The 25,138-nt window shown below is 32.8% G+C and overlaps 2 protein-coding genes and 2 non-coding genes across 9 annotated transcripts; 2 read left to right on the forward strand and 2 right to left on the reverse strand.

The window, feature by feature from the left end:
* Positions 1-23: 23 nt before the first annotated feature.
* On the reverse strand, positions 24-97 carry Trnat-agu (transfer RNA threonine (anticodon AGU)). The gene has a single exon. It is a non-coding gene; the product is annotated as a tRNA-Thr (tRNA).
* A 437-nt stretch (positions 98-534) lies between these two features.
* Trnat-agu (transfer RNA threonine (anticodon AGU)) lies at positions 535-608 on the forward strand. Its single transcript has one exon. It is a non-coding gene; the product is annotated as a tRNA-Thr (tRNA).
* Positions 609-1,001: 393 nt separating this feature from the next.
* On the reverse strand, positions 1,002-6,358 carry LOC106164444 (SH3 and PX domain-containing protein 2B). 2 transcript variants are annotated; one of them, XM_013542352.2, is made up of 12 exons: positions 6,161-6,358; positions 5,775-5,855; positions 5,498-5,573; positions 5,125-5,201; positions 4,923-5,017; positions 4,592-4,743; positions 4,151-4,261; positions 3,572-3,686; positions 3,198-3,321; positions 2,873-3,016; positions 2,299-2,421; positions 1,002-2,095 (listed from the first exon to the last, which is right to left on the reverse strand). In XM_013542352.2, exons 1-12 carry the CDS (start codon positions 6,230-6,232, stop codon positions 1,415-1,417), a joined length of 1,851 nt encoding a protein of 616 aa, XP_013397806.1. In that variant the 5' UTR covers positions 6,233-6,358; the 3' UTR covers positions 1,002-1,414. The 2 variants fall into 2 exon arrangements, with proteins under 2 accessions (XP_013397806.1, XP_013397808.1); XM_013542354.2 differs by lacking the exon at positions 6,161-6,358 and having other exon boundaries at positions 5,716-5,843.
* On the forward strand, positions 6,351-25,078 carry LOC106164441 (prominin-1-A). Of its 5 annotated transcripts, XM_013542346.2 has the most exons (29): positions 6,351-6,452; positions 7,657-8,026; positions 9,083-9,129; positions 9,292-9,503; positions 12,163-12,283; positions 12,572-12,638; positions 12,940-13,035; positions 13,206-13,396; positions 13,918-13,992; positions 14,217-14,280; positions 14,655-14,731; positions 14,937-15,010; positions 15,144-15,293; positions 15,559-15,694; positions 16,092-16,210; positions 16,424-16,508; positions 16,766-16,903; positions 17,244-17,351; positions 17,884-17,958; positions 18,440-18,493; positions 18,705-18,785; positions 19,046-19,114; positions 19,385-19,477; positions 19,709-19,827; positions 20,603-20,632; positions 20,805-20,828; positions 21,108-21,142; positions 21,892-21,927; positions 23,062-25,078. In XM_013542346.2, exons 2-27 carry the CDS (start codon positions 7,753-7,755, stop codon positions 21,136-21,138), a joined length of 2,610 nt encoding a protein of 869 aa, XP_013397800.2. In that variant the 5' UTR covers positions 6,351-6,452; positions 7,657-7,752; the 3' UTR covers positions 21,139-21,142; positions 21,892-21,927; positions 23,062-25,078. The 5 variants fall into 5 exon arrangements, with proteins under 5 accessions (XP_013397800.2, XP_013397803.2, XP_013397802.2 ...); XM_013542349.2 differs by lacking the exon at positions 21,892-21,927; XM_013542348.2 differs by lacking the exon at positions 21,108-21,142.
* The last annotated feature ends 60 nt before the right edge of the window (positions 25,079-25,138 follow it).

Consider the following 25,138-nt stretch of genomic DNA (forward strand, 5'->3'; position numbering starts at 1 on the left):
AAAAATGGACTAGTCTAGCAAAAAGGCCCTACTGGGATTCGAACCCAGGATCTCCTGTTTACTAGACAGGCGCTTTAACCAACTAAGCCATAGAGCCGCTGATGGTCGCAGGGCACAATTTAAAACTTTTATTCGTGTTTGGTACATACATCGTACCAATGAGTTGGTATTTTTTCATTGGTTTTATTTTGACATTATTTCATACGAAAAGCTACTACATCATTTGTTTATTTATCCTTAATTCGAATTTATTGAGGTCTCAACAGAGCGAAGTGAGGTAAAGTCCTTACTGTGCTCGCATACAATGAGTGCGCATGCTCATAGGTCACAGGGGGGTCATAGAGTAAAAATAGCAAGGTGATTGAGTCCTATCCGTCACATTAAAATTACAATAGCACAGATTAGACGAATTTGCCCAACAAAACAACCAAATGTTAGAAATTAAGCGTTAGAAATTGCTGTATTGTACAAAGCAGACCTTAAACGTTAAACATATACAAGATATCTTTAAAATCTTCCTCCTGCTGACGTAACGGCTCTATGGCTTAGTTGGTTAAAGCGCCTGTCTAGTAAACAGGAGATCCTGGGTTCGAATCCCAGTAGGGCCTTTTTGGCAAACTCGATGTTTTATTTTCGTTTTCATTGCAAAAATAAGGTTTCGTTGCACGTAAAATCATGTTGCATGCGCAGTGCTCCAAACGTACGAAGATTTAAGGAGTGCAATATAAGTAGGGTGAATAACTTTTGGTGCTTCTCATTTCTTTGAAGTGCAAGATATGCCAGTTGGGGTATGAACAGTATAAATTTCTCCAAATTATAAGAGTAAATACATGAAAATGCCATGAATTAATATCACCAAAATAATCAAACACCTCTTGGTTATTCTTAATACCTGTCTCCCATTTTGACACAGATTTGAAAGATAAGCAGGCTGACAACTTGGAAGTCAATGCTCAAAATGATGGTGGAAAAAAAAAGAAAAAGTAAAACACACTCAAGTTGATGTGTGGGTTAAATTTTTTTAATATCCTTAAATTGCTACAGAATAATGGTAAATAATGGAGGATCTAAGACTGGTCAGTTGTAGAAAAACACTGTCTACCCCAAGAATTTTAGTAAATATGCTGAGCACATTTATTTATAAATTGAATTTGCAGAGGGGTGAATGAAAAATTCTGTCAATTTTGCACATACCTCCGAATTCTTCATGCACAATAAATCAAATGAAGAAATGAAAAGTGGGACCTTAGTATATCTTCACTTTATATCATTTTACAGTAAAAATAAATTATTTTTGACTACACACTCATTTTCTTTAAAAATAACATAAATTAGTTAACATCTTAGAGATTTTTACATAAAAATTATAATCTTAATAAAATATATTGCACATTTCAACTTCAGACATGTCTTATCATTTGTTCATGGCAGTGAGCCGTCTTGCAAGCACATTTCTCAGCTCATCAGACATATTAGCACCTTTCACTTCAGAAGACACAGGGGAAGGACCCGTATTCTGCCTAACAGATGAGCTGCTTTCCTGTGTTGCAATGTGGGTCATTGGTTTCACTTTCAGCTGTACCCCACATTTTGTCTGCAGTTTAGAGGGTAAGTTATATGATTTTGCTGGAGGTGTGGATGGCCTTGATGACTGTGGGGGCGTGGATGACCGCGTGGGTGTGGAGGGCCGTGGGGAAGAAGTAGGCTTAGGAGGTGTAACAGGTCTGAGTGTTGGTGGTGTTGAAGGTCGCACTGGTGGTTTTTTCAAATCTTTAGAGGATTTGTTTTCAACATTTTTACTTGGAATTGTTGGTCTCTTTCGTATATTTGACTTCAAAGATATTCCTTCCGTTCCTGATGTGGTTTGCTTTGTTTTTTTAACACCAATAAGCTGACTTTTCTGGCCACTTCCACTTTCTGTTACTGTGGATGACAGAGGACTTGAAGACCTGGCACGAGATTCATTATTACTTTGACTAGAGACCCTTGAAGAATGTGTCACTGCTGTCACCTCTTTTATGTAAGATTCAGGAGCCCAGCCTTCATTCCCTTCAATGCTGACATACCACCAGCCAGTAGAATGTTTTTGTAATACCTACAATGAATATAAAAAAGGATAAATATTGGAGTATATGACTGAAATCTATACCAAGTCAATGCAAATCTAAATGAATAATTCCAATTTTCAGTTTGATAAAAAATCACATAATTATAAGACATTACAAGACAACATTCTGAAACATTCTGAAACAACATTCTGAAAAGGAACTACAAATAACACTAACATATAGTACATACCTGCACAATAGCATCCTGTTTGAATGAGAGCCCATCTCCTGCACTATCTGTAAAATCTGCTATTGTGACGTACTGCTTTTTAACTGGTGGTAATGTTGGAGGTCTGGCAGGCTTTTTCTTGGCCTAAAATGATATAATCTGATACCTAAAATATATTTTATGATGGCATACCAACTTACCATTAAATATTTTAATAAACTGTCATTGATCTAATTACCAATTAATCAATGTGTTTACTTTATATCATATACTTGGGTAGTTAATGGCCACATTCACAACCAAAGTTGATCCGCAGACTACCGGATTAAATATGGCCAACCCCTTGAAAGCTATTCAGTGTCTATTAGGATTGCAAGTGGGTTGACAGTATTTCATCTGCAGATCAACTTGTTCTGCTGAACACCCCAATGATGTTGTTTCTGTGAAGCTACTTTTATTTACGACAATAGAGACAGGGGCCTAACTGGAGATAAATGGTGGTATGCATAGCCTACAGTTTGCAAAAATCAAATTAAAATTGATGGATATCCAAAAAGTAAGTAATGTGGAAGCTGGCGTGTAAACTGAGGCTTACCTTTATTACAAATGCTCTTCTAGGTGGAGGTTTGAATTTAGCAATAATGTCAGCATTACCATATATGTCCTCCTCAAGATTTGATGCTGTGTATTGTGATTTGAAGTTGGCTGAACTCGTAGGGTTAGTGATAAGGTCACTCACCTGCAACAAAAATCACTGGTACAATAAATTTCATGATTATCTATACTGTTTAACATCATTTACAAGTACACTGTAACAAAAATTGAAAAAAAAAGTAAAACATTTTCATAATAATTAATTAATTTTTTGGTTTCAGAAGGTCAAATTGACCTCAAGCCCCTTTAACAATTTACAGACATACTTCACTCATTCTTCCAATAACCTGGACTGGAGAAATGGGATTGGAACTGACTAGTTTTTTCCTCACAACAGTTGAAACCCTTTTTAGGCATGCAGCAGGACCCCAACCGTCTCTGTTTTTGCACCTGATAGTTAGGAAAATGACGTTGATAAAATATATTAAATACATGCATACCATTCAGGATAAAGTTATTTTATTGATAATTTTACACATTTGTAACACAATCTTGGTAACTGCTTTTTCAACATGTCATGAAACCATGAAAAAGTAATATCATAATTTTACATAATTACAAATACAAACAATATTTATTTTCATATTCCTAATATATGCCAATGTAATCCAGATACACTAAATATCAAATCCAAGTTTACCTTAGTTTCCACCAACCATCTAAACTTTTTTCTGTAACATCCACTATCATTCCTTTCTCTAAATCCAACTCATCTGAGTTTTGTGCTTTGTAGGGTTGAATGACTAGATATTTCTCTGTAGGTGCATGCAAAAAAATAAAACCATACTTCAAGATATAAGGTCAGCATTAATAAGCTGAAAATTTTGCAATTCTGTTCCTTCATTTTTCATCTATTCTTTTCATAATGCATTGTAACAAAAATTGAAGTTTAGATGAAATATGAGAGAAATGTTTGTAATCTTTACCAGTATCTTAATGCAAATAATGTGAACAATGACTATGTATATCCTACTATTTAATGGATAAGAAGCTTTTAGACAAGTTTACTGTCCCTCACATAATGTATTCTACAGTTTTTGGATTTATCATATGCATAGAACAAGAAATTCCATATGCTACTAAATCTTTTTAATAATTGTGACATGTAATTTAGCATATAATATAATCCTTGTTATAAGTTTTTGAAATAATTTTTTTTTGGTCTCAGTTAAATCAATTTAATATTAAACTTGGGTAATTATAAATTTTGTCAACATACCAACTCCTGCTTTCATTTTAACAGTAAGTTCATCTTTCTTGCCATCCACTCTTTCTAGAAATGAAGCAGGCACCCATCCTTGCTCATCATTAACACTCACTAGCCACCAGCCTGAAATTAGTAAACATCATTATAAATACTTGGTCTGTTAATTTTTCAAATGGAACACTAACTGTGACATCTTCTTCTGTTGGCACTGTATGGACATGTAATTTGGTAACAGCAGTATAATGAAGTGATAATACATATTAAATGGTGCACTGAAAATAAAAACACTACAGGAAGTGCTTGTACACTTGTTCAGGCCTTATAAATGGATTGGTGTTTGCTAACTCCAGCCTCAGATTTGTGGGCACAAATGCCCAAATTAACGGCTTTAGACACAAATAAAGTACCCTAAAATCAAATTACTTTTGAATTGGTTTATTCGAGATGCCTTACCACTGCTGTTCTTCTCTATCACCTCGACACAAGCCCCTGCTGTCAGGCTTACTTCATTCCTCTGCTGTTTCTCATAATCTGCTATAGACACATATTGTTCAAGCTGTAATGGCTCAGATATTGCATCCGCTTTTTGATCTTCTTTCTTATCTCTGAAAAATTATCACATTTGATAATTAAACATTTAAACTGATGATAAGTTTTCAAGAATTTTGAAATAGACAGCATATACCTCATCACTATACCTTGCGCTATGCAGTGAATAGTGCCTCACTATTTACTTCATCCTAGAACAATGAACTAAACAAATGAAGAAATACAAGAAACTTACTGTGATACTGGTGCTGTCACATCATCAGGCTTTGTTTCAAAAAAGTTCAAAACTTCTTCTTTTTCTGAGATGTGTTGTGGAAGAAGGATAAGTTTCTGCAATATCAAACACTGTTTAGATGTCTGTCATACACCATGCAGATAAATAGATATAGATGTAAAATTACATAACTTATGACTTTCTGATTTAATGTGAAACTTACTTTACAATATTCATTTATGGCCTTGCATCTTTCTAAGGCGACCTGTCGTATATGACTTCTACCAAACAGAATTTTTCCTGGAAAGAAAAAAAAGTTGTCTTTATCCCAACTTATACAAACAGACAATGGACCCCAATTTTTAAGTTTTCTATACAACTCACACTTAAATCAATCTATAATATTTCCATGCTAGCTCTTTAGATAACAATTTCTTTGTAATCTAATACTTTGGACAAGTAGATCATAGTATATCATATCATGCAATGTACACCCTCCAAATAATAATAATAACAATATTCAAAATAATTCTACAGAAAAGAGTTAAATATTTTGGTCAACACAAAAAAGCAAAAAGCTAATTATTTTAATTTACCAGGTAGAAATGGAATGATCCTGTCAGAAGGGTTGTCTTCTCCACCTTCTTTTGGAAAGTTATTTAGGAGTTTACTCTATAATAATAAAAATAATAACTAATTTTTTTTTTGTTTTATTTCATAAAAAGGGCTAACACATCAAGATAGTTAAATGCATGTACTATGGAATTTAATATGAAATGTCCAATGACTCACATCACTAAAATGTTCAACTTACCTCTATAGTATGGTTACATTGGTACGTTAGTAAACGTAAGATATATCCCATACATGTACCTGCAGTTTGAAGAACTGGCTATATCTTCTGTAAATGATTCCTACAGACTGATCCGACCAAGTGACTTTTATAATATACACCTAAAACATTTAATCAAATAAATAGTTCAATTATTTTGACCTAGGATAGAAAGTTTTCAATGATCAATCTTGTCAAGCCTTCAAGGTACAAAATATAATTTACGCCTCAATTTAATTTGTTTTAATTTGTACCCGGTACATTTTTTTTTACCAACTTAACAGCTAATGGATTATTCAAAATACTCTACTTTAATGTAAATATAATGACAATGCTACGAGTAATTTAGCTGTAAACCTTGCTAGTAGTAACTTGCATAAATTCTGAATTTTTACAGTAAGTTCATCCACGGTGTAGCTTCACTTACGTAGTATTTACTGGGATATCTTCTCTTTTCGACTTCTTCAACATCAACTTGCACCACTGTCCTTTTACACATATTTCTCTTGGTTTGTGAAAGAAGTATAGCTTGCTAGTGAACACCCACAGGCGACTGAAGTCGTGAACAGGAAACCACCTGACTCACCAACTACAACCTAATTTTTGTTGTGTGTATTCTTTTCTGGGTCACGATATCCCCACGTGACTAATGACGTAAAACCCTATTGTAGAAAGTGGTGGATGTGAAAAGTTGATACAGTGAACGTCCAGGTTTACCGGTAAGATTTTTAGGTAAAATACTGATTGACTAAACTGTAACAATGTTGGAAGGTGGCGTAATTATTGATATGATAGTTTAAGTTTACATTACTATGATATTCGGTACAACAAAAGCTGTCAAAGCCGATCTGAATTTGGGTCGACGGTCTCCACTGAGCAACAACTTGCAAGGCTATGGATCAGTGAGTGGCCAATCGGGTTTTCAGATATTATCAAATCTAAAGGTTTGAATTGAAATAAAGACCTTCGCAGAACCAAGTATACATAAGTAGATTATCTATTTATTATTTATTTATTTATTTATTTATTTATTTTGTTCTTGAACTAACGAAACATTAATGAAGATTTCATTAAAGCAGTCACCAGCTCACCAAGATTGTCAATAACCAAGACAGTTTCTTTTTGATTACTTTTGTTTTAAATAAATTATCATTATAGCTTTTGATAAATGTTATAAGGAAAAAATGTAGTTTTATTTCAGTGTGGTAAATAAATATATTCACTCTAAATATGGAAGCTAGAAGTTGACAATTTGTGTGTCATTTCTTGTCCCTGCCCCCTTTTCACATGTAATTTTGTCAGAAGATATAGGCCAGTAAGCAGCCGTTTCAAAGGGGGTTCCTTCTTCTGAAAAACTGGAGTTTTTTTCTCACTTAGTAGACCCAAGCTTGCTTTGCATAGCACATGTTTTAGTATTAAAGTAAAATAAAATAATTGTTTTCACCACCACAACAGCCGTGGATATACTTGCACATTTGAGGTATAGCTTTTAGCACTTGTAAACCATCTTGTGCGTGATCTTGTAACTAAATGTTACTGTAAATGGCATTATAAGGTAAATTGCCTTGATTCTGTGTTGCTATGGCCATCAATTCCAGTTCAGTAGACAATCTGTTAAAACCACATAATGCTCTGAGATCAATAATTCTTTATTGCCTGGTAACCCACTTCTCTTGATGTAAAAGCAATATCTGTGATTGCAGTAATGAGAAAAGGATATGGTAATGTGACTTAATGATGGAAGGTAGTATGTAATGTGAATATACACATATTTTAGATTAATTATTACACTGATATACTACATGTAGTACTTATCGTGATGATCCATTACTTGTAAGTATTATAGAACATGATTTTTGATGTATTTAGTTGACTAACCTAGCAAATGTTATCTTTAAAATATGATTTATTATTGTATTTTAGGATTTCAAGATGTGGACCTAAGTAATCAAGTAGTTACCACATTTTAAAAACACATTCCAAAGCTCAATCTGTGATAGAAATAAAACACATTCCAATATGGAGATAAACTGGACTAGACAACTGCTGTGTATAGTTACACTTATTTTGCTGGCACAAAGCTCAGAAAGTTCTTCAGAAACAGTGACTCCTGCCAATGTCACAGATACTTACAGTAACCATGCAGACATCAACAGTAATATAACTTGGGCCAGTGTGCCCTCTGGAGCATCATACCCAGCAGAAACCCCTTATGATGATGCTGGGCTGGGGGCACTGTATAGCATGGCCACTGGGTTTATCAACATTGTGGGATCAACTCCACTCCCATATGGTAAGTGTAACATCATTTTAAATCAGGCAAAAGCAAAAGAAATCTAGTAGTAACTGAAATGCCATTTGTTTTCTCCATTGTTTTATTTTTGTTGTAATATGTTTAGTTGCACTGCATGACCTTATTGACTGATGGATAAGTTTTCTGGTAATTTTTAAAGTGATTTGTGGAGGGTAGAGTTAACATTATTATCAGATTAAAAAAAAAATAGAATCACATCTAGGTATGATATTTATATATCATTTCAGCCATATTTGAATATGGCACTGTACTGTATCTATTGAGTAATACACAGGTTATTGAGTTGTCAATGAATATTTCATAGCCAGACTTGAAAATCAATAACAGTTCTATAGATCTTGTTGCCACCTCTGATACAAAGTCTTTAAAGAGAAATAATACAGATTTATGGATTAGCAACCTTTAGATTCCCTATTTAGATGTTTTTATTCGCTTGCATTGTCCTAAATATAAGCCATTTTTTTGTTCTAAGCTCTTTCTACTAACCCTGAAATCCTTACGTGCAAGTTCTGAATGATTTACAAAGATTTCATCCTGGGAAAATGGCAAAACACCAAAATACCAAAAATTTATCAGTATCCTGAAAAGTTTGAAATGAATTCAGACATTGTGTTCGAAGATGGACAACAGTTGTTTAGACTGAAACTTCACATCAAAATTGAAGTATTTCAAAGTATAGCCTCTTAAATGATAGTATAATGCTTTCAAAGAACACAACATCTATTTTAGATTATGTTTATTTGTCTTAATTTGTCTTTTTTTAAAAGACATTAAATTGTTCCAGTTTAATACATAGAAAATGAATAAATTTCATTACTGTTACCATAATTATGAAACAGAATCAAGTTTTGATAATCACCACTCTCATATTAAGCATGGACAAAAAAAGAGTCTTTTACACATATTTTGCTGAGAGACATGCATATACACGTAGAAAATATCCAGTATACTTTTGTGTTGTCTCAGATAGGTCTGACAATAGTGACATTGTTCAAACTTTTTTAATCTGAAAATTATCATTTATTTCTTCAACAGATGCTGTTGCATCCCTCATTAGAGGTGGTGGATTTGAAATAAATTCAGTAAGTAAAATTGTTATTTTTTCTGTCATTTTATTTTATTATTTGTTTGGATTAAAAAAAAAAAAAAAGATTATATGGTCGTTAACAATAGTTAACTATTAAACTGTATTTAAAAGAAAATGTAACAGACTGTATGAAAAAGACGCCTTCTTCTCATTCTAGTTTATATCCTATGGCATTGGCTGGGGAATCTGCATTGGCATAGGGATTTTATTTATTCTGATCATGCCCATTGTTGCTTGTTGCTTCTGCTGTTGCCGATGTTGTGGAAATTGTGGCGGCAAGATGGAGCATAAAGGCCACCATGATGACGATGCCATGTGCCGGAAAGTCACTTACAGCATCCTTCTTTTAGTTTGCACTACATTTATGATGTAAGTAGAATTTTGATTCATGACATTGTCATACACTAACTTATAAAATTACTGTTTTCAGATCTTCTAATTTTTGAAAATGTTTCAATCATTTATAGACATTAGAGTATATGTAAACCCGGACTTTTTCACCCTTATGTTTTTCATTGTTTTTTTTACATTAATTGAGGTTAAAATCATTTTCAAAACCCACATCAAAAATTAAGCATGGCATCGACAACCCAACAAAAATAGATCAAGATAACCTAGGTTATTTGTTTGCTTAGTGTCAAGCCTTCAAACATTTTATGTATAAATAAGATTTAATTTATTTGATTAATTAGTTAAATCATGCCAATGTAGTGCAGTATAAGATATGAGATGAGGAGATTTATCTTCATGTTGGCCCAGGAACTGTGTAGGAAGTAAAGATAACAGCTTAAAAAACTGTGATAAACTTACTTTGATAAAAAACTAGAAAATCTAGAAAATGTGATAATGTCCCACTTATGGAAAAGTAATATGTGAAACAACCTCCCAGACTGTTCTAACGGAACTGCTAGTCAATCATTGTGCCATTGGAAGAATTTCATGATTAAACTGACATTATATTAACAGGAATGCAAGATTTCATGTTATAATGTGGCTAGAATTTGATTCTCTGAAATTGTAAGCTTAATAATTTTAATTATTAAAATGTAAGCAAAGAAAGGAAACATATGATTGCCTTTTCAAATGATCAAAACTTAATAGAATGTCAGTGTTATGCATCACTAGCTGAATATATCCAGAAATAATTAGTATAATAAGATCAAAAATATTTATCCTCTTATGTAACACAGATTTGTACATTGGTTCAGGTAAAGGGATGGCTCATGCAACTTTTGTCAAATTAGATTTGCTTATGTTCCCCTATCTGATAAGAACAATCAATTTTAAGGGCCCTCCACTATTGATTGAATCTATGATTAAATTTCTTATCTGGAAGTGCATAAAAAATCATCTAGTTAGCAATCGAAACTCTTTTCTTCCCTTGTGTGTGGTATGGGGAGGCCCTAAGGTCCAAACAACTTGCCGTTTGAAGATCAAAGCTAAATTGTTGCAGAACCCTTAAATATTCTTCATATAGTGGTCTCTTATCCAACAAAATATGTTAAATCTCAAGTTGTTTGATTGTTTTTCATTTTACATATTTTTGAATTTCAAATATACAGGGTAAGCCTTGTAACAGAAAGTTAATTTTTCTTTTGTGGTAGATCAAGGACAACCATTACAATATTGAAAGATTGGGATATCAATTACAGATAGAAAAATATACTGTACTTGAAGTTGGGACAAATTTACAGGTTTGAACCGAGAAGTAGCAGTTTATTATTAACATAAACCTTTTCTAAGAAGTGTTTACCACACCCCTTTCATATCAAGAGCTGGTAAATAATCCAATTCTCTTTATGTATGATTCAGCATTAAGTGCTTTAACTATTGCCTAGCAAGAAAATCAATAATAGTACTTTACGCAACAATGCTCAATACCTCACTCAGGTGAGCCATTTATTGGTCACAGTGGGGAAGAATGGAAACTGTTTATCCTTGTTTTGTTTGTTGTCAAAGGTAACAGGTATTTGAACCAATAGAGGATTATTTGATTGCAGTATCAGCATACAGGTAGAAAACTGTAAGGCTAGCTGATCTCTTGCTATTTGCTTTGACTAAAATATTGTAGTGTTAGTCCAAGTATTTTCTAAGGGGAATAAATTTCAAGCTCTCATTCCATTTTGTTGACACAAAGCTCTTTTGGGATTAACAAACCCTTGTAGTTGTATGCTTTTAAATTGAAGAGTTTCCTGAAGTGAATGAACTTTCCCAACTTTAATCATGACAATTTGGTTGATCAGTATGCATCATGTGATTACAAACCATATTATCAGATGTTTTATTGATTAAGTTCTAATGTCATTTTCAAGATCATCATTGGGTAAATATTTACAAACAGTATACTTTGAATATAAAATATCACACTTTTTAATGATATTTTGGCAAGGATTGCATGGTATGCAATGACAATGTATAACTTTCAGAGTTATTTCAGCCCAGTAATACAAGTTGGTGTAAAATTGATGGTTTGGATATAAAAATTTCAAGATTTGTCAGGATTATTTCAGCTCTTTTCCTTTATTTACGGGATGTAGACTTTTTTCTTTTTGTATTGTGAAAAACTTAGCAAACATGACCTGGACAAATATAAGCTATTTGAAGTTACTTTGTTTGAACTACGTCAATGCATTGGATGAAACAAGTCACTAGTGGATTGCTATCATATTACACCTGTCTCACATATTATTTTGCACCATTCTTACATGACATCTGAGGGTTTCCCACTTCTCTATTATGGACGATATATAATAGTGGATGCTGCTTAAAATTGCCACATGCAATATAATAGATCATCCAGTTGCCACATACAATAGATCATGCGGTTGCCACATACATAGATAATGTCTGTTGAGATGAGATTTTTCAGGTGAATGCTGTTTTTCTTTTTCCTTTAAATAATCACTGATCCTTACAAGCTGTTACCAGGGATGCCAAGGCACTTAAGGACAAAAAAAAATGATATTGAAATCTTTTAAAGGTTTTCTGTTATCTATTCTTATTGATTGTCTGTTTTTCTATATTTAAGGATTGCCATCATCTGTGTCTATGTCACCAATGACAAGGTGTCTGCTTCCCTGGGCACTACTGGAACTACCCTAAATGAGACAATGACAACTGTTAATACATATGTTAATAATACAGTGGAGGTAAGAAACTCAAGCATACATGTACCTCCCAAACATATATATAAGGAGATCTATTTCTTCACATTGTTATTTTTGTAAATTCTTACAAAAATGAGAAAATGTAGTAAATAACTTGTTGTAAAATATAGGGATATATTATATACACTTTAATATATTTGTTATTGTGCTTTATGCCAAGCATCAAATTAAGTAAAAACTAATTGTGTTTTATGTATTCAGATGTGAAGGTAGCTCTCAAACTGTCTGTATTTGAAACGCATTTTAATATATCCTGTTTGTTCTCTTTAGCAAATCAACTATGTAGCTATCAAGGACTTCGAGTTTGCAAGAAAGGTTATCGACAGGGACTTGGATAGTAAGTTTTAGAAATTATGTCATATAGTGTCATAGAAATGTTTTGAATGTGAAATCAGTAAATATTGTCAGTAAAGAAACAACATCTAAAACAACAACAATATGATGACATTTAATGTTCTTTTTTATCTTAATTATTTTTTATTGTTGTTGGCTTAATTAATGTGAATAATGTTAATTAGAATTTTTTTAAGTTAAAGGCAAAAATGAAGAAAGAAACGCATAAGAACTGTCAATGTTTACTAAATAGATAATGTGAGTATTAAGAATAGTTTCCATTCAACAGAATTTTCTTATTCCAGATATAGGCGTTCTGGTTGGAGTTCCAGTGCGCACCACTCTGGCCACTACAGGGAACGTGGATAATGCAATCAACAGCATTATTGCCTTGGATGCCAGTAAGTTTTGATGGTCAATTTCCTTATGATCTTTTTTTTTTTTTTTTTTTTTTGTAAATTTGTAAAAGACATTTGAATCACTACTGTTATAAAATTTGAAGAAGAAAATAATTAAAATTTATTTTATATAGTAAGCAATTACTTTCATGATTGATGAATTCTCCTTTCAGCTATCCAGGATCTGGCCACCAAATTGATCGCTGTGAACACTTCAGTAGCTGTGTTCAAAGAGAAGGGAAATATCCTGATAAGTGAACTCAACAGTACAGCCACGAATATCTCTAATACCATCAGTACATGTGGAGCGCAATGCAGCTCAATAAATCCAAATCAGCTGCAAATGTCTGCAGATCTGAACCAGGTCAGTGGCAAGGCTTTGGTTTAAGTGTCATAGTAAGAGTAATCTTAAAAGCCTGTCTCTTGAAGCCTGACTGGCATGCAATGCCATTTTGATCCAGACTTAAATTCTATGGTTCACATTACATGCTTTTAAATATCTGTTTGTTATAATGAATGGGTTTCAAGAGGTTTAGGACTTATTCTCATAGACCCCATCGGTCTACATAGATCAATCTAACTCTTCAGGAACTCTTGCTGAGTGCAATCAGCTTAACTGAATTACATGCTTCACATTACATGCACTTCACATAACAGAGGCATGTTAATCTGTAAAACTGATTGCATTCAGCAAGATTCCCCATGGAGTTGGATCGCTCTACATATATCGATGATGTCTATGGGAATGAGCCTTTAGAGTTTGATATATAAGGACTTGAAATAGAAAGAGGTAGTTTTCCATATCAGAACAGTGAATACAAACATATCCATAATGCAACACTTTTCCTAATTGTATTTTGTTTCAAAATAATTTTCTTTTTCTAGCTGCCTGATATCTCTAGCCAAGTCAGTCAGATAGATAGTGTCATGTCCAACAATATCACTGCCTTGGCATTGGATGTAAGTTGTTTTATTTGTTTGTTTGTTTGTTTCTTTGTTTTGATAAGAATACTTATAGGTTGCTGTTCACTACTCTTGCTAGTTAGTAAAATAAATAATTTTTTAATAAGAAATTATTTTCATAATTGAATAAGGAATTATTTTCATAATCTTTTAAAAAAATATGTTTTTGTGAAATCATGCTCATTTCAAGATACAGTATTCCATGTGTGAAAACATTTCAGGGCAAGAAACAGTTTGATGACATTCCAGAACGAGTGACTAATGAAACTCGGGCCACGGTAACAAGTAAGTCTCTTCATCATTCTTTATGTTGATTATGCTGATAGAAAGAAATAAAATAGCATTTGAAAAATTGTCTATAATCAAAATCATAACATATACATGTGAGCATTTTACTTTGGGATGAATTAATGAGCGGTTATCAAAACACTCTTCAAAGTCATAGAGGTCAGCTGAAAAAAATGTTTAGGCTCCATGATTCCAGAGATTTGATGGTCAAAGCAGCTATGCCTGAAATGTTCCTGCCTGTCCATCAAGGTGCTGTTAAGGGGACTTGTTTGATAGTTTGTTTTTTTTTTAATCTGACAAAGCAGTTATTTGGTGGTAAACCATATATCTAGAAATAGTGTTACATAATATTTAAATGTATATGATTTCAGGTATTAAAATCATGCTTAGTAATTTCACCACAACCATCAGCTCATCTCTTAGTGTCATTACTACTATGACTGGCATGGTAAGCTATCATTTTTATTTCTCTAATAATATTATTATTACATATTTGGAAATTTGTTAAAAAGTAATTATTAGTTGACATGGTGTAAGGAGGCTAAGCGCTGATGCAACTGATAATTTAAAAAAAAAAACCCGAGTGAGCTTTTTGGTTATTGTTGCGTCTATTGTTAGAAATCATATTAGAAGGTGTTATTGTTTCTTTGCAGATTTCAAATTTGTCCTCTTCATTGAATCCTGTGTATACAGGCCTGGATCAGGCCAAGCAGTATGACAGTTACAGGTATGTGAACAAACAATATTTTTACCAAAAAAAAAGAAATGGATTGCAAAAGTCTTGAATCCAGTTAATGATAGTTATTTCTTATGTGAGTTCTAAGCAATGCTATATATCTATTACAAATGATTATTTTTAGGAACTACGGAGGCATCGGCTTGTCCTGCCTGTTGTTGCTGATTGTCATTTTCCAGTTCATTGGTTTGGTTATGGGCATATGTGGTCACAAAAAAGTCACCCCAACTGAGCGAAGTGGAGTTTCTAATTGTGGTGGATTGTTCTTAATGGCGTATGTAGTTTTTTGATGTAATTTTTATACAATATTCATGTCACCTTGTTTCTGAAGATAATTAGCGCTATTCTTTAGTTTCACTTGTCAACTTTACTGTTATGTACAAAATCTGATCCTGTATATAAATCATTTAAAAAAGATTTTGATAGTTTTGTGTCTCCTTTCAACTGTCATCGCTTTCAATCCAAAAGGAGAAATGTGTAAGAAGAACATTTTCTAATAGCATTTATTGTAATTAATGGTTTCTGGGTCTCTTTTCCAGAGCTGTTGGCCTTTGTTTTATCTTCTCCGTCTTTTTGATGCTGTTTGTGGTGATCATGTTTCCCATTGGTGGTATCTTGGAGAAAGAAGTGTGCCAACCGCTGACTGATGACCCCACTTATTCATCTCTCGGCAAGGTCGGTTGATATGTGTAGTCTTATTAAGCTTTATAAACATGTGAGGAAAAAACAAAGTTTTTTTTCTAAATTCTGGGACCATTTATAGGACATATCCACTATTTTATTTCTTTGTCTAATTTTATCCAGAAAAATGTCCTTGAAAATAAAATCTAAGCTTTATTCTTAAATTTTCAGATGACACTTTCCTGTGATTTGAGGCTTTCTTTTTTTTTTTTTTTTTGCTGAATTCTTAACTAATAATTTATCCATTGAATGATTTTTCAAAATATAGATTAAAAAAACATATTCAGTATTTAAAAAAATGGAGTACTTTTTCACCAGTTTTTAAAGTTGTCAGCGAAGATTTTTCTGAAATCAAGATGTCTTTGAGTGTTTTTTTTTTAATCTCTTGTAGTTGGTTGACAACAGTGACAGTTTGATTAGTACAGTCATGTTTGGTAGCCAGGGTGGCTATGTAATGGGGATTCTGCTTGGTAATACAAGTATTCCATTGACACTTGGAGGAGTATTGACGTAAGTTGATATTTCATTTTGAATTTTCAGTGAGCTTCTGATTTGTCAGACTTTTGGCATATGTCAGACCTTTTTATGAGTTACAGTGTAATTTCTCACTTTGTCAAGTACAAGTAACGTAAGTCTTTATTTTGTTATTTTTGGGATTGAAATAGTGCACATTGAAACTGCACAAACAGTAAAATGTTATAGAAACTGTGAACTACTTTTCAGGGATTGCAAGAATGACATGGCAGCGTACACTGCATTAAAACTGAATAATATGTTTGACATCTCTTCTGTCACAAATTACAGATCAGTAAGTATTAAAATAATAAATAGCACCTTGAAACAGCTTTTCTTTTTTTAAATTATCCTCAGTAAACAATCTGACTTCATGTCTTGTTAGTGAGCAACATAATTATATACATGTAGTTACTGTATTTAAACAGTTACATAACTTAGTCAGGCAAAAGAAGAACAAAAAAGTTATTTGTTTAAATGATGTTAAGCATGAATCTCTACACATATTGATATGTTTTCTGCAACTGATTTATTAATTTTTTTTTTAATTAGCAAATTGATATCACTACCCAACTGGATTCCTTGAATGTGGACTTGAGCACTGTGACCATTCTCAGTTCAAACACGGAAACCCAACTGACAGACTTCCACAACTCCCTCGACATAAACTTTCAAGGTTTTCTGGATCAGGTACAACTAATCATTAATATGATCACCTTATCATGAATACTAAGCTAGTAGTTTCAGATAGCATGATCTACTGGGAGTCTTGTAATATTTGGAAAAGACGGGTTTGTAGCACATGGTGACAGACAGTATTTTTTTTTTAATAATGAAATGTGAAGTGAAGCAAAGTTAACTAATCTTAATGGGAATGCTTGATGAAGCCAAAATGCCCAATTGTGTAGACTTCATTTCTTTATGATAATCATCCAAGAGCATAAGAGCAATCAAAATGTGGGGTCTAAATGGACATGTTTAACATGACATTCAAATCGGAGATTATAATCAGATAATTGTATAATTCCAGACCAACCAAAGCACCACTCAAGTGGACCTGAATGCCTTTGCCAATGAGTTGAGGAACTTGTCAGCAAATTTGATGGCTATCAATGCTAGCGCTTTCGGCACTGTTGCGGTATGTATCCTCTGATGACTACCTTAGTCTTAGCAAAAGATTTTATGCTTTTCTGATGAAGCTGCCTTTTTAGTTATATTTGATGTAGAGTATAGGTTATGATCTTGATATTTAACTGGACACATTACTGTGCAAACAGTAGGCTATGTACTTTTTGCATATTGGCTAGCTTATTTATGTGACCAGTAGAAAACAATCTGGCTAAATATGAGCTAGGGTAAGAAGTGTAGTGTAGAAAATACTTACCTGCTTACATTCCACTGACAATAGAAGAATGTTTTCATTAATGTGATGTTAGATGGCATTTTATCATTTAGGGTAATTACTTGAAATTTTCAAATGTATACTCCCTCCATTATTTTACTTTTTCAAGATTTATTATTTTCAGTTACCCACAGAAATGTAATTTATGACAAGAAGCTAACTCACTTTTCAAAAAGTGAGTCAAATATACAGTACAACTAACAAAACATTGTTTCAGAGAACATCATTTATTTATTTTGTTCAAATTTTTGTACTTCTGTTGGTGTAGGCTGAGCTCAACTACAGTGCAGACAGTTTGGACTCCATCCAATCCAACACCGTGCCTGCAGTGAACAATGCTCAGGTAGGAAACCATTCTATGTATAATTTAATTGATTTTTTTTTTTTTGCTAAGATCAGTACAGTTTTGATTTCTTTCCTGACATGATGCATTTTGCAAACACTTAAAAGTCAAGCACATGTTTCAAAATGTACTTGACAATGAAGTTGTTTCATAGTTACCATAATATCAATAGCAATATAATATTATTAATAATTTATCCAGCTGATGTTAAAATATACATAAGATATTGATTTCTGGTGTGAGCTATTTGAATACATTTAGTTGGGGCGCTGTATAAGATGTGGTATGTACAATAAAATCATTAAAATTTTGATCTAGAATAGCTTGATTTAGATTGTCTCCATATTCTTGCTCCATATTTTCCCACAACATAGAATCATCAGTGTTTTATGTTATACATTTCTTGAGGCCATCAGTAAATGTCTAGGACAACCTAGTTATTTTTTTTTACTTGATTGTCATTGTATTAATTATTTTTCAGACCCAGATCACTACCAACATAGAGAACTTGGCAGCAGCAGCTCCAGTAGCTCAGGTAGCTCAGTTTTTTAGTTGACTGCAGATAGTTTGTCTGACTTAAAGGAAACTCCCACGGTGACATACAATTATGAATGTGTACAGTAATACAGGAACCTAACTGTCAACATTACATAACAAAATACAACAATACATAATTTATTGGGAGTCTTATTACTACATTTGATGTCATCACACTGATAATATTGATTGCTTTGTTCTCCATGCAGACCACAGTGAACAACACCTTGAACAACACCAGGACTGCTCAGACCTACATCCAGACCAATGGATCTGGTGTGGTGGTAGATGTGAGTTTTTGATTTCTGAAATGTGTAAAATTTTATTTCTAAAATGGTGGTGAAAGTAGCATTCATTGCTAAGCTAAATAAAGGGGTGGGGAGAGGAAAGAAAAGGAAAGAGAAAAAAAGGCTTCTTAAAAAGCACAATTATTGTGAATCAGTTCTTGAACCTAGAAGTTAGAAAGGGTTTGAAAATTGGTACCAGGTTTAGATGCTTTTAGAAAATGATCAGGGAATGTATCTGTATTTAATTTTAATTTTTTTTTCAGGAAGCGAAAAACTATGCTAATAGGATTCTAGGTGTTGCAGACCAGTTTGTCACCAGAGCATTATCGGCTGTAAGTAATAGCCTGTGCATCTTAAAGTACCTTGTTCATTTTTTTTTGTCTTTCATGTTTGTTTTTTATTATTTTTTTCCTAGGGCAGCTAATGAGGGATTGTGTTTTGAACACTTGAGCAAATGTTTCACTTACAAGTATGTACCGCATAAGCAGAAGGTAGCCAGATAAATACATTTTTAGAAGTTACATATAAGGTGTGTGGGTGTGTGTGTGTGTTGCATTTATTCATGTGGCACCCTAATTTTAGTAATAATTTACATTTTGCAGGTTTCAAATGATGTTGGAAAGTGTAAACCAGTCTACACAATCTTTAATTCCTTCTTCAACACCCTATTCTGTGGAAACGTAGTGGACACATTGGTAAGTTTTTTTTCTTCTTTTTTTTTTGAAGAATTTGAGCTTGTTTTTATTTTATTTGTTCAGATTATCTTCGTAATTTATATTATTTAAAGCATTTTGAAAATAAAGATTATGTTTAATTTTGTTTTTTTAGTGTATTGTGTGAAAATTGTGGTTAAATATACTTGTTGAAAGAAAGCTTATTTCACTGGTTATGAATTATAAGCAGAATGTTTTAAATTGTGTTTTCAGAATGGGTTCTGGTTTACATTGGGCTGGTATGTGTTCTTCATGGTACCAAGTATCATCTTTGGAGTGAAGTTGGCCAAACATTTCCGCAAGATGAACTTTGAAATCACTCATGAAGATCCGTAAGTAATGATCTCTGCCTTTGACATTTTGATTAGTATTTGATTTTCTGACAGATGGAAGTATTTGACAAAAGTAGTTTTTAAATTAGTGTATGCCAGGGGCATTGGGTGGGGGTGGGGGTGGGTGCACTTACATGCATTGAAATTGTGGATCTAGGCTCCCTCTCTCCCCAAAGAAAACAACAAATTTATTCCCAATTTGAAAAAAGAGATCTCCCTCTCCCTCTTCTCAAATACCCCAGACCATGATTTATAACATAAACTTAAGGCTATGGTGTTAAGTAAATTGATTACAAAGTGCATTGCAGTTAAATATAAGATTCTTATAATGTTATTTTAGAAATCAAAGGCCTGTAACAGCTGTAGGGAAGTATGTACATGCTATTTGCTTGTAAAGAGAATGATCATCTCTCTTGGATGCAATTGATATTCAGAACTGGTTTCTTGTTTGTTTTCCTGAGGAATTCACTTGTGAAATTTAATTGGTTCATTTCAGTTATATTATTATTATTATTATTATTATTATTATTATTATTATTTTGGTGGATGTGATGATTCATGATTTTTCTTCATCCCCTTCTTGCTTTTGTTAAATTTGAAAGGAAAATTATTGTTTGTGAAAATGCTTCTTGCATGCTGATTAAAAGGCAGTCTTTGTATTTGAAATATAAAGATGTACTTACATACTTACATAAGAACATTTATGTTAGTACTTTTTAATTATTGAATTAAAATCAGTGATAAAGGTATTAATAGTATTTTTTTTTCTTTTAAGTCGCACTGACAGCCAAGAAAGTATGAACTCGTAAGTATCTGTTATATATGTGTTTTACTTTTCATTAATTGCAGTCTTTAAGCATATTTTAATCAATATTATTATCGATTGATTGATTGGTTTTTCTTTTTGTATGATAAAATTTAATTCATTGTGAACAGTATTGGATTTAAGCAAATTAATTTTGTTTATCTGCTTCTAGGGAGAAGAAGCCAGGCTTTGGAAAGTGAGTATTGGTCATTTTTTCTCTCAGATAATGAATGAGGCATATGATTAAGAAAATGTTATGTAAACAAAAGGAGTGTGGAGGAAAACACTGTAGCATTTATAAATAAATAAGCCTGGGCCATATAAACTCATACTCAAAGGAGCAAAGAAATATGTTTCTCTTTATGTATCTCTTAAGAATTCTGAAGAACTACTTGTATTACATTATCTTCTTTGGAATTACATCGTCTATCATCTTGCAGTGATTCTTTTTTCTCTACTTGCAATCTTTTTACAGACGTCTTACTAGTAAAGTGTCCCCCTCATAATTTGGTAAGCGTTACATGACAGATGTTTCATTTCTATGCATGCTGTATTTTGTTAGATTTTTGCATGCAAGGGAAAATGGCCAGGAACCAATAAGATTATCATCATCATTATGTGCATGTACCCTATATAGTAAGCTACCCATGGAATGATTTCCAGATGTTAAAACCAACCAACAGCTATAGATGCACAAACCCCTGTGATGTACTACCTATGATCTGTTATATGCATGTCATAGAAGGTTTTGGGTTAGAAAAATGACTGATTGCTTAAAACATATTTTGACTCTCTACTTCAGGACTGTTTTACTGGATGAAAGGGACCTCTTCTAACCCTTGCCAGCATGTCTTTCACTTACCTCTAAAGGCCACCTCCAAGTCTGTGCTGTCATCCCAGCCATTCTGGCTCTTTTTCTTTCTTCTTATAAATCAACTTATCTTAAGACTTTGACCTCTGACCTTCTGTCTTACAGAGCAATTTATCATTTAGATGTAGATCTGGTGTGTTTTTTTACCTCATAGATTATTTTTTAGTATTTTTACGTACCATGAAATCTGTGCTATTTAGCATGATGTTTTATGTTTTCTGTTTTCATTTAATGATATCTGTCAAGTTTTGTCACATTTTAGTCTGTTTATGAAGCATAATTTTGTTATTATTGTATGCATAAGATGTATTTTTTAAATCATATGTAATTTTCTTTCAACCTTATTTTCCACTGCTTAAGTTTGAAAATATTTTGTGTAAAATTTTAGCAAAGATCCAGAATTCTTTTCATTGGGACCTGTAAAGTGAGTTTTTTTAAAGAGAATTATATGTAAACATTGTCCAAGATCATTTGAAAAGCTTTTAACTGAGCACAGGTGTGCATGTAACATTCAGCTATCAAATTTTAGTATTTTGGCTAAAGTAATGACACCCATGTACAACCTTGGCCACTGTGGGAAGTTACAACAGGAAATCGTTTTGCCGTGCTCCATTTGCTGTTTTTATTGTACATGGTCAGCATGCTTACTGAAGTTTCTTATGGCTTTATATCATCACGTCTTCTCTAACAAGGCTACATATTACCACTGCCACTAATGATCTTCATCTATCTCTGGTTATTAATTTTTTCAAGCAAGATGTGGACTAAACAGTGCATGGCTGAGGAATAATACCATTATGCATAGCATACATGAACTATTTGCTGCACTGAAACTAAAATAAAGCAGCAAGCATTGATCCTTTGTTCAACTAAATATATACTGATGCATTTACTGAGTATGTTGTGTCATCTGAAGCTGAGAGTAGCAAAAATATACTTGAACCAACATGTTATAATCTGCGGATGCTAATATCAAATGCTTGTAAGATAAAAAAGATTTTGTTGAAGTTACTTATGTATAAATATATAATCATTGCAGTGTTGCACATAATTAGTTTCGTTTGAACAGCATGTGTCTAAAAAAAAAAATTAAGGATTTTGCGCTTATAGTAACAATAATAGTAGGTTGCCAAACTGCTTGTAGAAGTTTTTTTTTTAAATTAAATAATTAGATCCAAGTGCGAACCAGAAAAGGGTGGAATGTTTAGCTTGTGCACTCTTTGAAGTGATCATTTACAGGAAATGCTAATGTTACGAGTTTGCACTGTAGAGAATACATGTAAATACTGTTACTTTTGATGAAGTTGTTTCTTCTAGATAGGAGTAATTGTGTGTTCTAAATACATTATTTTAATCTTAATCTTTGTACAGAATAAGAACATTTTTGTTTATAAAAAATTCCACTGTATATTGGTACTTGCAAGATGCCTTTATGTAAATAATCTGAAAAGTTACACCTTGTTTTTAAAATGATGGGTTTCATTGACTCTAATGATAGCATTATTAATCCCTTTACACCATATATTATATTTTGTTTTGTATTATTTTTAAATTGTAGAAATGAAGTAGGCATCGCATAATAGATGACAGCGCAGGATGAGCCAGATTGGTGGAGATATTTAAATTTGTCCTTGGGAGACAAAAAGGATTCATTTAATGAGGCTGCTGTTATGATGATATTGGTTTGAGACTGCTTGGATTGAAAAATACTATTATATTGTGTATTACTTCACCGTTTATTTAAATGGAGAGTGGCATTATTGAAAGTTGGTTATATTTTGTCGTTTGTAATAGTTTGCACATGCACTAGTCATTCCCAATTTATTTTGACATTTATTCAATTGTGTCTGCAGTTGATTGCATAACCTGGTTGTAATGTAGCTACAGTATCTGTTATTTGCACAACCTCGTTTTTATGTACAGACACCTCATGTCTGTACATATAGCCAGCACCTGCTTCTGTTGTCGCTGTCGTTGTGATCACCATCCACTTTCAGAGTTTAGGAGTTGTGTTATTTCAAAAGTATTGCTTAGTGATGAAAAATTTTCTAAAACTAGGAGAAATACACCCACGATACAATTTAATTTGAATTGGAAATCATATATTGGCAATCTAAATGTGATCTTGAATTTGACTTTCGACTATTTTCCACAACGAAGTGTACTTGGCAAATTTTCTGCCAGTTATAGCTCCAAAACCGGCAGATACATAACCCATTTTGTGCATCATTTCTTGCTTTTGGGTCTGTACATTTTTAAGGTTTGGTGCTTGTTATTGTAAATCATTTTGTCATGTACTTAAAAAACATGGTTTTAGCATAATTTTACCAATTGCTTTAAATATGTTTTCTTAAATGTTTTTAATAAGTATCTGTTGCATAAGTTTCATATGTTGCAATGAACTGGAATATAGAATGAAAAAAAAACATTTGCTAATGTTAGAAGCTTTTTGCTCAGACTTACAGTTAGTAAGTTGTCTCATATCAAAGCCCATACACAGGAAAACAGTGTTAGTTGACAGTTAAGACTAAGAAAATAGCCCATTTTGAATGTATAGTTTAGCAGAACAAGGCCAGTGAGTATAGACATAATGCTTACTGCACCCTAAGCTGCACCTAACTAACAGCAGATAATCCTAGACACAAGAAAGATGAATGACGTTTTCTCAGCCAGTTGGACTGTTATGAATGTTGAGAATTGATATGAAAGAGGAAGACATTGGCAACTTGCTCCTCTATGAGGTTCAAATGTTGATGTCAAGATACTCCAATGATGACTGTGATGTAGTGAAAAAATTAGACCAGAAGTTATAGTATGCCTTTGATAGTCTGTTGTTGAGCCCTTAGTTAGTGTTCCTAAAGATAAGAAATTAGTTATAATTACAAAAAGTATGAATTACAGATTGGTTAACAGCCTTCAAAAGGTGAAAACCGTCCTTCTGGCTAATATCTCCATGCCTGCAATTATAGTTCAGGGTTATATAGTTTAACATGACATTCATAATAACGTATTGACATCTATTTTTTAAGATTCTTTTTCATAATGTTTATTCTTTACAATTTATATCTCTTTCTTTCATACCATTCCACAAAAAGAGACATGGTTTATACCCTCTTACCTAAGTGACCTATTCATTTTACTAGTCTGTTCTAGTTTTCATTTGTTGCATTCCAATCTCTGTCCGTCCATTTTTAAAGGAAAGTCTACATTATATTCTACTTTGTACTCTTTTTAAAAATGTTTTCACTTTGAATTGTATTTTGTATATATATATATATCAACATGATGTGACTTTAAATTGATTATTGTTGATGACATATCAATGTATTCAGCTTGTAAATATTTGTTCTTGTATTTCTCATGAAGTGGCTTTATACTAACAGTATAGTGGGTGTTAATTGTATGTATTATCCAATATGATAACAAATAAAAGTACACTACGCAAATGCCAAAGCCCAAAAAGTGGTCAGTGAGCCTCTCACGTGTTCTTAAATGTGTTGCCAGTCATAAACGTTGAGTGTAAAAGCTTGTTATTGCAGTTAAGTGGAATGTCCTAATAAACAGGATATCATTTACCTTGTCTATGCTTATGTTGTATTTATATTCGTTGCAAAACAAACAGATCTACAGTAACT

This window comes from Lingula anatina, chromosome 1 (genome assembly GCF_051362555.1).
Source record: "Lingula anatina isolate TDL-2025a chromosome 1, LinAna3.0, whole genome shotgun sequence".
In the NCBI taxonomy this organism is placed as follows: Eukaryota; Metazoa; Brachiopoda; class Lingulata; order Lingulida; family Lingulidae; genus Lingula; species Lingula anatina.

Coding starts and splice junctions, on each gene's coding strand:
- LOC106164444 (XM_013542352.2), bottom strand. CDS start 6,232: ATGTGTAAAAGGACAGTGGTGCAAGTTGATGTTGAAGAAGTCGAAAAG. Junction 5,856..6,160: donor GATATCCCAGTAAATACTAC/GTAAGTGAAGCT, acceptor TAAATGTTTTAG/GTGTATATTATAAAAGTCAC. Junction 4,262..4,591: donor GATAGAGAAGAACAGCAGTG/GTAAGGCATCTC, acceptor TACTAATTTCAG/GCTGGTGGCTAGTGAGTGTT.
- LOC106164441 (XM_013542348.2), top strand. CDS start 7,753: ATGGAGATAAACTGGACTAGACAACTGCTGTGTATAGTTACACTTATT. Junction 17,959..18,439: donor CTGCAGTGAACAATGCTCAG/GTAGGAAACCAT, acceptor ATTATTTTTCAG/ACCCAGATCACTACCAACAT. Junction 21,928..23,061: donor TTTTCATTGGGACCTGTAAA/GTGAGTTTTTTT, acceptor TTTAAATTGTAG/AAATGAAGTAGGCATCGCAT.